Here is a 16894-nt window from a genome sequence, read left to right as displayed (position 1 = left end):
TTAACTGTCAGCACTATGGAGCTAGGGAGCTGACAACAAGGTCCAGCAGACCTCTCCTGTGTCCCTGCTGCTCCCCTCAGCGGTGTATTTCAGTCAATCCGCCTGTTCTGTTCCCCACTCTGTCTCTGGTGAGTTTGCTCCCCTCCACACACATCTCTGGCCTGTACCCCAGTTCTTGTATGCATAAATAAATAAATCTTTAAAAAAAAAAAAAGAGGAGGGCCTCCCCAGTGGCGCAGCGGGTTGAGCACCACACTGTGAGGCTGTCTGCAGCCTCTGCAGCACGGGTTCAATTCCCGGCTGGCCAGGGAGAAACCCACATGGCGCAGCAGACCTCTTCTGACTCGCCCGCTGCTCCCCTCAGCAGTGTACTTTGGTCCTTCTGCCTGTTCTGCTCCCCGCTCTGTCTCTGGTGAATCCTCTCACCCTCCTACACATCTGGCCTGTACCCAGTTCTCATATAAATAAATTAAAATATATACGTTTAAAAAATAAAAATAAAAGCTTTTAAAAAAATTAAAAAAGGAGAATGGGGATCTTTTTTCTCCCACATGAAGACTTCTCAGACACCCCAATCTTAACCGTAAAGACACAGCTCCACCTGGCTCTTTGACTCTCACTTGACCTCAGGCTGGAAACACCTGATTTGCTCCCCTTCTGCAATGGCCAGCTGAGCACACTGCATGGCCAAGGGCACCTGGGGCCACGCCCAGAGCCCTGGACCTAGAGAGCTCCAGGCCTAGCAGCCCCACCTGACCCTGCTCCAGGCCTCAGTTTGCCTCCTGTGTAAAGACAGGAAGAAGCTGACCTTTACTTTGTTTCTGCCACCACAGAACTCTCTTCAAACAGAAACTCTGATGAGAGCCAAATACATAAACAAAAACAACAGCTCAGGCGGAAGCCGAGGGGGCGCGGGTGGGGCCCTGGGTGTCAGAATTCAAACCCATCTTCCTGGGATTCCCCTGAAAACCACTAGGTGCAGAGATTTTCAGATCTTCTTCCACGGCCAGCACACTGTTTTTCAGCCTGGTTCTTAAATACCGAGACCAGGTCCCTTAACCGTGGACTGGGAGAAGTAAGAATGCATGAGGGGGCCTCCCCGGGGGCGCGGCGGTTGAGCGCTGGGTGGCGAAGCTGCCCACGGCCTCTGCGGCGCCGGTTCGATCCCCGGCTGCTCCCCGGCCACCGGAGGAGGGTCCCACATGGCGCGCAGACCTCTCCCGCCGCCCGCTGCTCCCCTCAGCAGTGTACTTCGGTCCTTCTGCCTGCTCTGCTCCCCGCTCTGGCTCTGGTGAATTCTCTCACCCTCCCGCGCTTCTGACTGTGCCCAGTGCTTGTATAAATAAATAAATAAATCGTTTTAAATAAATAGATAAAATGCGTTAAAAAAAAAAAAAAAGAATGAATGAGGAAGAGACAAGCTGCTGGACCCCGGGGTCACTGGGGACCGATGGCTGCCAGGGATGCCCCAAGCTTTGGAGCAAGCCCTCGTGGAGCAGGTGACAGGCCAGTGTGGCCTGGGGAGCCACAGTCGCAGACCCCAAGGCCCCTGAGGCCCATGGGTTGAGGAGACATTTTCCACGTGGAAACAGTGCCTGGAGGGTCTCAGAGTCTGAGCTCAGCCCCCTCCCGCCCCACCCCTGTCCTCCCGGCCTCATTGGTTCTCCCTTCCCACAGGCAGCAAACACATCCAACAAATTCCAGCTGTAGAAACTAATTGGTGGCCCTATGACCTTGCTTTGAAGGCTCCATCAGTCAGCTCCCAGAGCCAGGAGGAGGCGGCCCAAGGTCACCTTGAAGACTAATACAAAGCATACACGGGCACTGACCCCAGACTCCCCGAGAGTGCATGCCACTGTCCCACGTCAGAGTTCCGGAACTTTCTCTATCGTTCTCAAGTTTCCCGACTGGTTTTTCAATCTGCTCCCTGGGAGTCTGTCTCCCTCCCCATCCTTCTCACAGAAGCACTGCTATTAGCAGGAGCACCGGCTCCGTTACTTCCAAGCAGCAAGGGTTAGGTATTTAACCCTGACCCTCTCTCTGGGCCTCAGTGTCCTTATCCATAAAGTGGAGATAACAGAACCAACCCTCGGGAGCTGACATGATTATTGAAAGCACTTTGTAAACTTAAAAGCACAAATTGCAGCTCTTCCACACCGTTAGTCATCTTTGGACAAGCCCCCAAGACTCAGCTATGACATCTACAAACTGGGTAGAGCGAGAAATAAGTTTTCTTATTTTAAGGTTCTTACCTTTTTTTTAAAAAAAAAAAATTATTTATGTATACAAGAACCAGGGCACAGGCCAGATGTGTGGGAGGGTGAGAGGATTCACCAGAGGCAGAGTGGGCAGCAGAACAGGCAGACTGACCAAAATACACTGCTAAGGGGAGCAGCGGGTGAGTCAGGAGAGGTCTGCTGCCCCATGTAGGTAGCTGCCTGGCTGGGGATCGAACCTGTGCTGCAGTGGCTGCAGATAGTTTCATAGTGCTGATACTTAACCCCTGTGCCATCAGGGAGGCCCCCTTAAGGTTCTTATCTTATAAGCCCAGCGAACCCTGGGCTTAGAGCAAGAGCTCAGTGAGTGGCCGCTAAGGCCTGTTGTTTTTTGTTTGTTTGTTTGTTTGTTTTTTAAGATTTATTTATTTATACAAACACTGGGTACAGTCAGAAGCGCGGGAGGGTGAGAGAATTCACCAGAGCCAGAGCGGGGAGCAGAGCAGGCAGAAGGACCGAAGTACACTGCTGAGGGGAGCAGCTGGCGGCAGGAGAGGTCTGTGCGCCATGTGGGACCCTCGCTGGCAGCCAGGGATGGAACCGGCGCTGCAGAGGCTGTGGGCAGACTCACGGCTGAGCGCTCAACCGCTGCGCCACCGGGGAGGCCCGCTAAGGCCGTTCTTCATGTGCTAAGGGGCGAGGCTGCAGGAGAAGAGTCCTACCAGACAGTGAGCAGGACCAAACAGAGCTCCCTGGCCCCCCGGCACCCAAGTTTCTAGGAAAAGAGAAATAGCACGTACTAGGAGAGGCAGGAAACCCTCTAAGAAAAAACATACCTGGGCCTCCCTGGTGGCGCAAGGGGTTAAGTACAACACTGAAGCTGTACGCAGCCTCTGCAGTTTGAGTTCGATCCCTGGCAGGCCAAGGAGCTACCCACATGGCTCAGCAGACCTCTCCTGTCTCCCCGCTGCTCCCCTCAGCAGTGGATTTCAGGAGATCCTCCTGTTCTGCTCCCCATTCTGTCTCTGGTGAATCCTCTCACCCCCAGCACCTTTGGCTTGTACCCCAGTTCGTATATGCATAAATAAATAAATCATTTAAAAAAAAAAAAAGAGGAAAAACAGCTGAGAACAGAACTGAACCCTTCGGAACCCCCGTCCCCAGGGCTCACGAGCCTCAGCTCCTCTGACTTCCTCTCCCCGCCCCGCCTTATATTTCGATGTGTCCTGCCAGCTGGACGCCTTCCACACCTGCCTACCTAACCTTGACTTCTCTGCCGAGCTCAAGTTCAACGTGGCCGGAGCTGAACTCCTTTCCACGCGCACACGAGTCTGCTCTGCCTCTGGGGTTCCGTTACGAGCAGCCTCTGCAGCCAAGCCTGCGCTGCCGTCGGACCACCCACTCTCTGGGCAACTGGTGGGTCCCTCCTGCCCAGGCGTGTTTTTCCACCTGTGAAATGGGAAGCATGACTGGAAGTGCTGTGAGAATTCCTCCGGAGTTTCCATTCTTTTAAGTCTATGATTTTAAACCAATTTTCAAAAGATTTTAGGGACAAACCAGCCCCCTTAGATTGCTCAGCAGTGAGAATTTAGTCTTTCCCTAAACCCTGGGCAAGGAGGGCAGAGCCCACATCTCCCAAGTCTCGTTAACCCCAGCATCTGGCATAGGGCCAGAGACAACACAGGCACCCCGTAAATCCGTGAGGAAGAACTGAGGAGACCGAGGCAGTCATGTTCTGCAAACACCGCTCTGAGTTCAGGGCCCTGGAGCTGTACAGCTCATTTCCTCTGAGACTCAGACCCCCTAGGAGGGAAAAGTGAACAGTCACACTTCATTTCTATGATCTTTGGTGAGGGCAAAATGAGATCACAGGGAATACACACAGTAAAAAGCAGGTGTTTATTACTATAATTGGCTAAATCAACAAATAATGAAGGAGGTGATTTTGTCATGAAGATTTTTCAAGAAAAGGGGACCAAAGAAAGCATCACTGGCAAGGGGTACCTAACAGACAGAAATGCAAATAAGATAATGCCCCGGCCCTGAGGCACTGGCCACGCCATTCTCTGTGACTCTGGGGGATGAGGAGGTAAAGGATCCAGCCCTCCATGAATGCATCCACTCAGAAAGCTCAAAGCAACTAGAAAGAACTGGTCCCCAACCTTCCTATGCACCCAACTCTCAACTCATTGATTTGAAAATATCCCAGTCTTTTTAAGGGGAGCATCAGGGACAGAGAGCCTTCAGAGGGCAGAGGTGGGGAGCACAATGCCAGCCCCCAGGGACAGGTCTGCACACGCAGCCCCCTGCTCTCCGACACAGCACACTTCGGGGCGCGGGGGAGGGAGTTCTACAACAGCACTGGGTAACCTGGATACCCACACAGGAAGAAAGATCTGGACTCCTATCTCGTAGCAAACACAAAACCGAGTTCCTGATGGACTCTAGGTCTACATGTGAGAGGTCAGACAACGGAGGGAAAAAAGAACATCTTTGTGACCTTGGCGTACCGAGAGTTTCCTAACAAGACACAAAAGGAAGTAATAAACCAAGAGCTAAGTGTTCTCTATAAGAAGGAAGACTTAATCTACGATAAAGCAGCTATGGCCACAAAGCAGGGGAAAGACAGTCTCTAATAAAGATGCTGGGAAAATTGGGAACACAATAGAATGGAGTTGGATTACTTGCTAATACCACACCAAGAAATAAACTCCAAACGGATTAAAGATTTAGTTAGAACAATAACAACCAAACACATAGAATAAAACACAGGTGACATGTTCCATTATATCAAAAATAAAGATATTTTTGGTGACAAGGGAATTATAAACAATTGGCATGATCTCAAGTTAAAAAACTTCTATACAGGGCCTCCCTGGTAGCACAGGGGTTAGTGTCAGCGCTATCGGGTCTCCCTGGTGGCACAAGGGGTTGGGCACTGCACTATGAACCAGTCCACAGCCTCTGCAATATGAGTTCGATTCCCAGCTAGCCAGGGAGCAGCCCACATGGCGCAGCAGACCTCTCCTGTCTCGCCCGCTGCTCCCCTCAGCAGTGTATTTCAGTCAGTCTGCCTGTTCTGTTCCCCACTCTGCCTCTGGTGAGTGCTTTCAACCCCTCTCTGCAGTGCTGGTTCGATCCCCGGCCGCCAGGCGAGGGTCCCACATGGAGCGACAGACCTCTCCTGCCGCGCCCACTGCTCCCCTCAGCAGTGTATTTCGTCAGTCTGCCTGTTCTGTTCCCCGCTCTGGCTCTGGTGAATCCTCTCACCCTCCCACGCTTCTGATTGTACCCAGTGCTTGTATGAATAAATAAATAAATCTTTAAAAAAAAAAAAGCATTATAAAAAAAAAAGGAAAATCAGAGATGATTAACTACACACCCTACTAAGCAGGAAACAATCTATAGATTGTTTCACAATCTATAACTGATAAGGGCTTAATATTCAAACTGAATATGAAAAAACTCATTGAACGATTTTAAAAAATAACACAATTAATAAGTGGGCAGGAGCTATGAATGGAACATTCACGAAAGAAAATATCCAAAAGACCAAAAACATGAAAAATGTTCACTGTAACTTCTGATTAAGAGAGATGAAGATTAGAGCTAGAATGAGTTACCATCTCACACGACGGGAACACAGTTAAAAAAAAAAACAAAAACAGCGTTGGAGAGGATTTGGAGAAACAGGAATCCTATGACACTACTGGTAACAATGGAAACCAAGGCATCTATAATGGGAAGCAACCAGATTTCCCTTAAAAACCTGAAAATGGAGGGACTCCCCTGTGGCATGGTGGTTGAGCGCCGCGCTGGAAGCTGTGTGCAGCCTCTGCAGCGCCAGTTCGATTCCCCGCCGGCCGGGAAGATTTCCACATGGCGCGGCAGACCTCTCCTGTCTCGCCTGCTGCTCCCCTCCAGCAGTGTCTTCGGTTTGTCTGCTTGTTCTGTTCCCTGCTTTGGCTCTGGTGAATTCTCTCACCCTCCCACGCTTCTGACCTGTAACCCAGTTCTAGTATTTAAAAAAAAAAAAAAAAAAAACTGAAAATGGAAATTCTGTACAACCTGGCAATCCCAGTCTCAGGCTTCTATCCACAGACTATAAAACCGTCAACAGAAAGCTCTGTATGTTCTACAGTGTTCTTAGCAGCATTATTTACAACAGCTAGGACATGGAAGCAGCCTAAATGTCCATCGATGGAAGACTAGACCAAGATGTTTTGCAGCCACACCATGGAGTACTATACAGCCGTAGGAAAGGATGAAATGGCAACCACTTTCAACAAAATAGAGGGAATGAGAGAATTATGTGCAGCAAAGTAAGTCAGAACAATATAAATCTTGGACATTTACATAGGAGAAAATTCAATAAAGTAAAATACTTTCAAAAACCAGTGGACATCAATAGAAACCCTGAGGGCTCTCAGACTCAGAAGGGGGAAAGGGACAGGTGATAAAAGGGATGGTGGAGTGAGGAATTTATTAAAAACAAAAAATAAATAAAAATAAAATGATATGTCACATAATATTAACCTAAGAAAATGGTTTAACATTGACATGCAAAGTACTCTATTATGAAAGAAAATATCACCTTTGCTGAAGAGTATGAGAGAGACTCAAACCAAGCATTCACTTGCAAGAATGAGATTACTGTGCAGATCGAGAGCATGGGAGCAACTGGTTTGCTGCTCCCCTCAGCAGTGCATTTCAGTAGATCTGCCTGCTCTGCTCCCCACTCTGTCTCTGGAAAGTCCTTACACCCCCCCACCTCTGGCCTGCACCCCAGTTCTTGTATGCATAAATGAATAAAATTAATCTTTTTTTAAAAAGATGAAATAATGAAATTGGGGGCAATATAGATGGATCTTGATCATGTAAACAGACTAACTCACAAAATGCAATACAGTTAACCAGATGGGTTCATTCATAATACATATAAAAATAACCAAGTATGTATAAATAGCCAAAGAATATAAACATAAATATATATAACCGAAGAAATATAATAACCAGTGGCCGCCCTGGTGGCGCAAGGAGTTAAGACTCAACCTATGGAGCTGTCCGCAGCTGCTGCAGCCCAAGTTTGATCCCCAGCCAGGGAGCTGCCCACATGGTGCAGCAGACCTCTCCTGACACGCCTGCTGCTCCCCTCAGCAGGGTATTTCAGTCAGTCTGCCTGTTCTGTTCCCCACCCTGTCTCTGGTGAATCCCCTCACCCTCCACACTTCTGGCCTGTACCCCAGCTCTTGTATGCATAAATAAATAAATATTTTTTTAAAAAAAAGGAAAAGAAATATAGTAACCAGGGGCCTCCCTGGTGGTGCAAGGGGTTAAGTCTCAGTACTATCAGCTATCCCCAGCCACTGCAGCACAAGTTGGATCCCCAGCCAGGAAGTACCCACATGGTGCAGCAGACCTCTCCTATCTCCCCTCTGCTCCCCTCAGCCGAGGATCTCAGTGTATCTGCCTGTTCTACTCCCCACTCTCTCTGATGAATCCTCTCACCCCCTGCATCTCTGGCCTGTACTCCAGCTCTTGTATGCATAAATAAATAAAATAAATCTTTAAAAAAAAAAAAAAAAGACAGAAAGAAATGTCCAATGACCCAGCTGCTTTGGATAATAGTTTGGTGGTTTCCTGAGGAAAAAGTGACCCTCTGAGCCAGCAATTCCACTCCAAGCAGTGGACCCGACAACAATGGAAATGGATTTCCAAGAACCTGTCCGTGAATATCCAGAGGAACATCATAATAGCCGAGAAGTAGAAAATACATGTCTATCAACTGATAAACAAAATGTCACCTGACCACCCAACAGGAAGGATGCTCTTCAGACAGAAAGAGAAATGCAGCCCTTTCCACCCCGGCTGAACCTCGAAAACATGGTGCTGGGTGTGAGGGCCAGACACAAAGCACCAGGCACACTGGTTCCACGTACGTGAAGTGCACAGACCAGACAAGCCCGTGGGCACAAAAAGCAAACACAGTGGCTGCCCGGGGACAGAGGGCTAGAGGCGCTGGGACCTACAGGGTCTGCTTTCAGGGTGGTGGAAATGTTCTGGAAAGAGGCGGTGGTGACAGCAGCTCGAATTGGGAATATACTAAAACACGCTTGAATCATCACGTCAAAATGGTTAAATGTGGATTTTATCTCAGTCTTGAAAAATCTTTCAAACTCCTCTCCTCCCAAGAAAATATCACATCCCATAGCTACCTTCCCTCACCCCACTTTAAAACTCCCCAGCAGGGCCTCCCTGGTGGCACAGGAGTTAAAGTCTCAGCGCTATGAAGGTATCGCTAGCCACTGCGGCCTGAGTTTGATTCCCGGCCAGGGAGCTACCCAAAGGGCGCAGCAGACCTCTCCTGTCTCCCCGCTGCTGCCCTCAGTAGCGTATTTCAGTAGATCCACCTGTTCTGCTCCCCACTCTGTTTCTTACCCCTCACCCCTCTGGCCTACAGCCCAGCTCTTGTATGCATAAATAAACAAAAGTAAATCTCTAAAAATACAAAACAAAACAGTAATTCCCCAGCGGCTTCCCATCACACTGGAGTGAACCCCAAATCCTCCACCAGGATCTACAAGGCCCTGAGGGCTCTCCCATCCTTCCCCTCGATCATTTGGTTCCTCCCCTACCTCCTGGCTTTGCCCTGGCACATCCCTGTATCTAGAAAGTTCTTTCCCACAGCTGGCTTCTCATCCATCAGGAATCTGTCCAAATGTCCTCTCCTGACCCTGTTCCACCCTGTCACCTTCCAACCCATCACTCTGCTTTATTTCCTCATAATCCTTATCACCCTCCAAATAACAACAAAAAAAATTTTTTTAACTATGCACTTCACTGTTGCCTGTCGCCACAACCCAGGGGGCAGGGATCTTGTCTGTTCGGTTCTGGACTTGCTTGTCCTAGGAGCTACTTGGGAGACACTTTTGGAACGAGTGGATTTATTGAACAACTTCCTGTAAAATCTGAGTCGCGCCAGGACCAGGTCGGGAATCAGGGCATTGAGCAATCCGCCGCTCTCTGCAGGTGCTCAGGGGGTTAAGAAGGGCTTTCTGGGCGCTGGGTGGCAAGCCCCGCCCGGGCCTGCCCGGAACCCTAGGGAAGGAAGCAGGGGGCATGATCCCTCCCCTCCCAAGTCTGAAAGTCTTCTGGGGTCACAAAGCACCCAGTGTTTACCCAGCAACCCAGAAATACACGCAAAGGGGAGATCTAAGATGGTGCTGCTGACACCCAAGCTGGAGGCTCAGGGCCAAACCGGCCTCATAAAACCGCACTGGCAAACACAGTCCCCTCCAGGTTCTCATGACGCTGCAATCTGACCTGCTCTCCCCTTCAGACCGTTGCCTCTCACACCTGCTCCTGCCTCCTCCTCCTCCCGTGGGGGCTTTCTTTTCAGAGCAGTTAGAAACCTACACAGGCAGGTGGCAAAGGCCTCTTGGCCCTCCTCTCCCCGCCCCACCCCTGCAGCACGGCCTGCACCGCCAGCCACTTACCCACTAGGAGTTTGACATCCCGGACTGTGAAATCAGGGTCAGGCATTCTGGAAAAAGAAGAGCAGACACTGGGTAGGAAGCCGGAAACAGCAGCCAGGCCCACTCTGGGAGTGGGGGGCAGCAGACATTTTCCCCAGAATGGTCTCGCATTCTCAGTTTGGGAACCACAAATGAGATACCCCAGAGAGAGGATGATAGATCGGCTGGTGCCTTGAGAAGGTCACCCCTGAACCCAAGAGCTCCTTCCTCACCCCAACAGGTAAGCAAAATGCCCTCTCTCTCCAGACACCTGACTCAGCACTGCTGTGGACAAGAGGCTGGGGCAGCCAGTGTCCAGGGCTTGGGGGCGGCAGGGGACACTGACATGGGCCATCGTGGGCAAGTGGAGAGCTGGGCGTGTAAACACTGCCCCCTGTAGGGTGGGTGTCCTCTCTGTGCCTCTCCCTCTAGAACACACTGTCCATGAGGAGCTGTATGGAAGCGGAAGGGGCTGTTTCAGGCAGAGGATAAGAAAACACCTCATTCCAATCCCAGGGATTTGATAAAGATGGTGTTGACATTCGCTATTAACAACGATGCTGGAAGGTTTCATTTCTACTCCTAGGAACGAGCCGCTGAAGCCAGTCTGGCAGCAGATGCTAGAGTGGGAGGCAGTCTGGGATGACACCCTCTCCACCCCTGCCCAAGGGGCGGAAACCTGTTCTTCCAGCCTGCCTGGGGATCTCTCCCCCACCTGGAGCTCTGACAGATCTCCAGGAGAATGAAAGCCAAACAAGACACAGTGGGGAGCGAAGGGGAGCCTTGGGCCTAGCATCTGAGGAAACGCCCTCCATAGAAAAGGACCAATTTCCCGCATGGGAGGAGTCTGCGTGAAAGCATGGGCCCAGAGGCTGGCTGCCGCCTATCCGGCTCAGGCCCTGCCTCGGTTTCCCGACTTGGAGGGGGGTTTTTTCCAGCTCAGGCCCTGCCTCCGTTTCCCGACTTGGCGCAGGGAGCACAATCTCTTCCGGAAGTCACCACAGGGAACTCTGTGGGCAGGGAAGTTGGCACTGTTGAAGCGCCCTAGTCCTCTCTGCCCAAACTCCCTGCAAAAGAAAAGACCAGGCCTGGGGGCAATCTCCCCCTCTTGTCAGACTTGGAACAGGACAGTGCTGTCCCCAAACAAGGAAGAAATGTGCCTCTCAGCGGGGAGAAGGGGACGAAATGGACAGAATCTGTCCCAAGGCGTGTCAGGGAGGGAGATGGGGGAAGAAGCGACGTGTTTCAGCAACTTACTTAATTCCCAGTCCATCCTTTTCCCGAAATATCAGGGGGACCCTGAGAGCTTCTTTCTGCACGTACTCATAGTTGAAATCTGTTTGGGTATTGGAATTAAAACCAGTTGGTTAAGTCGTGAAGGAGCAAACGAAGCGTGATCAGTTGGTTAGGGGAGAAACGTGAGGGAGGAAGGGGCAGGGGAGGGGTGAGACGGGACGCAGGCACCAGCTCAAGGCAAAGGCTCCTGGAAAATGACAGAGATGGATTCGGCAAAGCTCAAGAGAAGCCATGCCAACTCTCAGCGCCTCTGCCTACTCAGCCATTCCCTGCGTGCCCCACGGGTCAGAACTTGTCAATGAACAGCTCAAGGCCGGTGAGGGGTAGGGAGGGGACTCGGTAGAGAGCCCCAGACAGCGAAACGCATCCCCGGCTGAGCTCAGAGAGGAAAGGGATGGCAAAAAATTGAAGAATGCCACCTGGGAGGATCTGAAGCCCCAGAGAGGAGGCTGGGAGGAGGGTTCCCATTGTAGCCAAGCATCGGGGAAGATCTGATTGTAATATCCTGCATGGTAAAGGGGAGAGGGGGGGAGCCGGTTTCCCTGGAAACTGTGTATTTGGTGCCAAAATAACTAGGGAACTGGGCACAGCTTTGTTGTCTTAATAGTGAAATTCGGCTGGGGCGATCATAATACTGCTTCCGCGGGATAAACCGAGAGGGATGCCCCCCAAGTGCAGGCGTGCGAAGGGGGCATATGGAGGCCCAAAGAAAATCCCCAGAACATTTTCTGTCTGGGGTTTGTCTGGTGTCAACCCCCAGATCCTTCTGGAACACCCTGAAGGACGACTAAGGAAGCCTGAGTTCCAAAAGCAAGGGATCTAAAACCAGCCATACCCCTGATTTCTGAAGGCTGGGACAAACCCTCACCTCCCCCAAATCCACAGGTCACTGAAGCCATCCACAAGGGCACCAGCCCTCCCTGGCCAGTCAGAAGGGTGACAGAAGGGATCCCAGGCCACTGAAGCGCTGCCCCGGGGAAACAGTTCACCAGGGCAGCTTGGGGGGAGGAGGCCAAGGGCTCAGAAGAGAGGCCGAGAACAAAACCCAGAGCTGGGGAAAGCCCCGACCTTAGAGCTCAGATCCCCAGGGGCTCAGACTGAATGGGGATTCCTAAGGATTTAAAGGCAGAGAAGTTTAAGAAGCTTCTATTTTGAATCCTGGCTAAGGGCTCCTTCTGTTTCTCAGCTCCTCCCTCCAGTTTTGGGGCCAGATCTGAATTAACTACCAAAACCCTAGGGCCCTCTCCTTTGAAAAGAGCTGGGACAGCAGATTTAAGGATACACTTTTAGAGTTCCCTGGTCAGAATCTCCCCCTCCCACCCCACCTCCCACCCCCAGGCTCAGCTTTAACTTCCTCAAATGAGCCAGAGAAAACACTCTGAGATCCTGGGCTGAGAATTCTTTACAAACGATTAGGAAGAGTTTTCATTGTTTCCTCATAGGATCCACCAAAAAAACTCAGCAAGATGGGGAAGAAAGGAGAAGAATTAAAATCCCATTTGTGCTAAGGAAATTTAAATGTGTTTGAAACTGGTGCTCAGGACAGCCCAAAAGAGCCCTTCAAGACCTGGCAAGTTGGAAGAAATTTCTCCTTCCCTCCCCCCACCAATGCCCCCAACCTCCAAAGCCCAGCACCCCAGGAAGCAAAGGGCACAAAAGAGAAACTTCAAAAATGCAAAACCAGGCTGTCTCTTCCAGGGGCTAACCCCACAGCCCCAGCCAGTCAACCAGAACCTAGAGGCGGGAGGCCTCCCCCTTATCAGCTCATTGAGGGATAGAAGGGTTTTCCAAGAGCGCTGGGGGATAAACAGAATGGAAAGGAAGTGGTATAAAGGAGACTCAAGGGGGGCGGGGGCGAATTTACAAACCCCAGGAGGGCACAGGGAGATGCCTGGGTAGGCAGGGGCACAGAGCCTTGGAAGGGCAGAGAGCCTTAGGAGGGCTCAGACCCAAGCCACAGGGTCACCCCAAAGTCTGAAGGCCACCCCCATACCTTCCCAGTATTAGGGTCAGGGGGAAACTCAGGCCCTGAAGGACTCGGGGTGGAGTGGCACCCCAACACCCCAGAGGATTCCCAACTTCTGCTCTGAACCGGCAGGGGGACAGAGTTCTGAAGCTCACAGGCCTGGAAAGAGACACCCCCCCCCCAATGTCCCAGAGGGGTATCCCGGGTCTTCCAATCCAACTGTCAGGCGCAAGAAACTCAGCCGAGAGTCTGGGGGGGTTCACGCCCTTGCCTCCAGCCCCCACTGGAAACTGTCACGGGCTCCGGCACGGGCCCCGGCCAAGTGAGGTCCGCAGCCCCCGCGCCAACCGGCAGAGCCACGCAGTGTGGGCTCCAGCCCACCCCAGGCTCGAGGGCCGGCACGCGCGACCCGGGCGCCCCGGCTGCACTCCCGCCGGGCCAGGTCCGACACGGCGCGGGGCGGGGCGGGCGTCTGGCCCGGGGTCCCCATCCCCAGAGCCCCCCGAGTGTCCGCCCCGCTCCCGCCAGCCAAGTCTCCGCGCCGCGCACCTCCAGCCGCCCCGGGAGGGGCAGAGCGCGGCGCCCCCGCCCCCCGCCCGCCGTCCGGGCCCCGGTCCCTCTGCCCGCCCGGCCCGGCTCGCCCGCGGGGGGCTGCGCTGGGCGCGGGTCGGGCCTAGGCCCACGCCCGGCCACGGCGCCGCCCGCCGCCTCCCGCGCCGCCCCCCCCGCCCCCCGGGCTCGGCCTCGTGTCGTCACCGGATCCCCTGGAATGGGGGACGCGGCGCGAAATACGAACCCGGCCGCCGGCCGCTCCTGCCCACGTGCGCGGCCGCCCCGCCGGCGGCGCTCACCTTTGCCCTCCATGGCGAGCACGAAGTCGCCCTGGTACAGCTGGCTGCGCAGCTTCTCCTCCAGGCTGAAGCCGCGCGCGCCCACGATCTCCTCCACGTCCGACAGGTCCTCGTTCTCGTCGTACCGCTGGCGGTCAATCGCGCGCTGCGGGGACCCAAACCGGAGAGCCCGGGACATGGCGGGGGGCGCCCCTCGCGCGGGCCGCGCCCGAGCAGGTGCAGGTGCCGCGCGCCCCCCGCACCCCGCGACCGCGACCCGGGCCCCTTGGCGCAAACGCCGAAGACGCGGGGAACGGGGCTCCCGCGCGGGGCCGGCACCCCCCGGGCTCGGCCGCGCGCGGCGCGGGGCGCTGCCCTCCGCACCCCCGCGGGCCGCGCAGGGGCGCGCCGGGGCCTCCCCGCCCGCGCCCGCGCCCGCCCCCGCCCCCGCCCCCGGGAGGCGTTGCGCGGGGCCCCCGCGGCCGGGCCGGTTATGTAACCCGCGCCGGGGCTCGGAGCGCGGCCCGCCGGGCGGCTGTAGGCCCCGGAGCAGCCGCCGCCGCGCCCGGCCCGGCCCCAGCACCGGCCCCGGCGGCCGCGGCGGCGGAGCGGGGGAGCCGGAACCCGGGGCCGGCGGCGTCTCCGCGGCCGGAGCCGCCCCCGAGCTGCCGGGGCCGCCGGGAGCCGCGAGGGAAGGGCCGAGCCCCCGCGCCCCCCGCCCGCCGCCCGGGCCGGGGAAGGGGCGGGGGGGCCGGGGCCGGGGCCGGGGGGCGGCGGCCCGCCACAAAGCTCCCTCGGAGACCCCAAAACGCACCAGCAGCTGCCTCATCGCCCCGCGAGCGCGCGCGCACACTCACTTCCTAAGGAGGCTCCCCCCGCTCCCCGCATCCCGGCCCCCCCCGCCCGGCGCCCGGCCCCGCAGCCCCCCGGATGCCGGGCGAGCCCCGAGCCCGCTCAGCTCCCCCTCCACGCCTGCCCGGCCGCCCCCGCCCCACTTCAGTGTCTGAGGCGCCGCGCCTCGCGAGGGACTGGCGGGGTGAGCTGCTCGCTTCCTTTGCATGCAATTTATTATATTTTTTTCCGGTCCTCTTGCAAAATACAGAAAAGGAAAGAAAAGGCAGCAAGAAACGAGAGCAACCAAAACAGCCCTAGCGTCCACCAGACACAGATTTGGAGAAAAAAAAAAAAGCTACACACCAATCTTCTTCCAGAGTCTTTCTCTGCCTCCATTTTTTTAGGAGAGTTCACCAATTAATTGTCAACACTCCTGCCCCCCGCATCTTGGCGAGGGGAGCGGGAGGGAGGCCAAAGACAACCAGCCCCACGTCAGGACAGAGCGCGAGCCCGGGCCGCGATCTACAAAGTTTTGCACCAACACTTAAGCGGATCCGCTTGCAAAGTCCTAGGAAACCATTTTCCGCAGTCGGGGGGGCGGCGTCGACGTCATAATCCCCGGAACGTAAACATTGTTGCCGCTCGCGCGCGGAGCCGCGGCCGGGGGGGCGCGCGGGGCGGGGGGCGCGGGGGGCGCGGGGGGCGGGGGGCACCGGCGCCGCCAGCCCGGGCCCCGCGCCGTGAGCCGGTCGCGAGCGCGCGCTGCACGCAGGGCCGGGCCGGGCGGGCGCGCGCCGCTGACTTTCGGAGGCCGGGCGGGCGGCGGCGGCGCACCCCGGAGATGCCGCGCGGGGGAGGGGCGGCCTGCGCGCCGGCCCGGCGGGAGGCGCGGAAATGCCAGCCCGGCGGGCCCGCGCGGACGCCCCCGCGCCGGGCCCCCCCACCACGACCCCCGCCTCCACCCGGCCCCCCGGGCGGGCGGGCCCCTCTTCCTCGCCTGCACCCCCCGCCCCGTCACCTACGTGGCCGACCCAAATTCAAAGCGTTTTGTGGATCTGAGTTTTGTTTCTTTCCTGCTGCAGGTCTGGGGGAGGGGGAGGGGGGCGCGTTTCTCCAGACCCCTGAGGCGGTCCCGCCAGTTGGAGGCGAGCTGGGGGGCGCGGGAAGGCGCCGCGCCGCTCCCTACCTGTGCGCACTGCATGACTTTTAAACTCCCGGGCTCAGAGCTCTGGACCCGCGCACTCGGGCCCACGAACCGGCCGGTCCGGCCCGGCCTGCAGCCCGAGCGGGCCGGGGGGCGCTGCCTTTCATTCATTCACCCCCCGCCGCCGCGGGGTCCCCTCCCGGGCGGCGAGCCCCGCGGCCGAGGCTGGACACTTTTTAAAGGTCCCAGCGTCCGCCGAGAGGAGGAAAAGGTTCTCAGGAGCGAGAGACCGAGAGAATCGGATCTGGCGCCTCCTAACGCGGCCGGCGAGCAGGCGAAGGGTGAGCCCTCATTGGCTGTTTGCGGGGGAGCACGTCGGAGCAGAGGTGCAGAGCGCTCTGGGATGGGGCTCGGGGAAGGTTGGGCGCCCCTCGGTTCACCCTATGGGGTTTCTCGATGGAGGGCTCCGCACCCTCCGTGCCGGCAAGGGGGTGCTGGGAGAGCTGGGTGTGCGTCCCCGTCCACACACCCAGCTCGCTGTGAGCACCCCCAGGACGGGCACCCCCAAATGGGGTGCCCACGATGAACCGCCATCAGGTCGACTTGGGTTGTGGCAAAAGCTGGCGCCAAACGTTGCTCCAGCCCCACTAGGCCCGATGCTTGGGAGGAAAGATCTGGATGAGATAAGGTGGCCCCTGGAGACGATCGAGGGGCGAAGTCGGGGTTCCTAACAGGCTCCCCCAAGAAAAGAAAAACCTCCCATACTTTCCATTTTATTTCTGCGTCCCCCCTGCGGGCGGCTGCAGCAGGTCACCGGCAGGCAGGAAAGGCCGGGCCGGGAGAAGGCAGGAGTGGGGCTGCTCTGCGCTCAGATGGCCCCGCGTCAGCAGCCCCAGACAGACGTGGGGAGGAAGTGGCTTCCCATCAAAGATCGGATGTGAACTGTCAGCTCGAGTCCTCACCCCAGACGCAGCTTCCCCCTCACACACCTTAAAATTTCCTGTTCTGTCTTTCTCTATTCTTTCCCACCCACTCCCCAAAGAACCGCCTCTGAGGTTTATTTTACTTCAAGTCCACTAGCTGTTTCTCTCTCT

General features: G+C 55.8%; 1 protein-coding gene across 2 annotated transcripts in view; it reads right to left on the bottom strand.

Annotated features, from left to right (window-relative positions):
- Nucleotides 1–15052, bottom strand: part of KDM2B (lysine demethylase 2B) — a gene marked incomplete at both ends in the record, with an annotated part of 98859 nt that extends 83807 nt beyond the window's left edge. The window contains 4 exons of one of the 2 annotated variants that reach the window (XM_084254279.1): nt 9713–9759; nt 10988–11066; nt 13844–13988; nt 15020–15052. In XM_084254279.1, coding sequence (XP_084110405.1) covers nt 9713–9759; nt 10988–11066; nt 13844–13988; nt 15020–15052 — 304 coding nt within the window. Of the gene's footprint in view, nt 1–9712; nt 9760–10987; nt 11067–13843; nt 13989–14636; nt 14652–15019 lie in introns of those variants that run through there. The other variant, XM_084254280.1, reaches the window with a different exon arrangement.
- Nucleotides 15053–16894: the final 1842 nt, after the last annotated feature.

This window comes from Talpa europaea, assembly GCF_964194135.1.
Source record: "Talpa europaea genome assembly, chromosome: 14".
In the NCBI taxonomy this organism is placed as follows: domain Eukaryota; kingdom Metazoa; phylum Chordata; class Mammalia; order Eulipotyphla; family Talpidae; genus Talpa; species Talpa europaea.
This window is presented reverse-complemented; position numbering and strand designations above follow the sequence as displayed.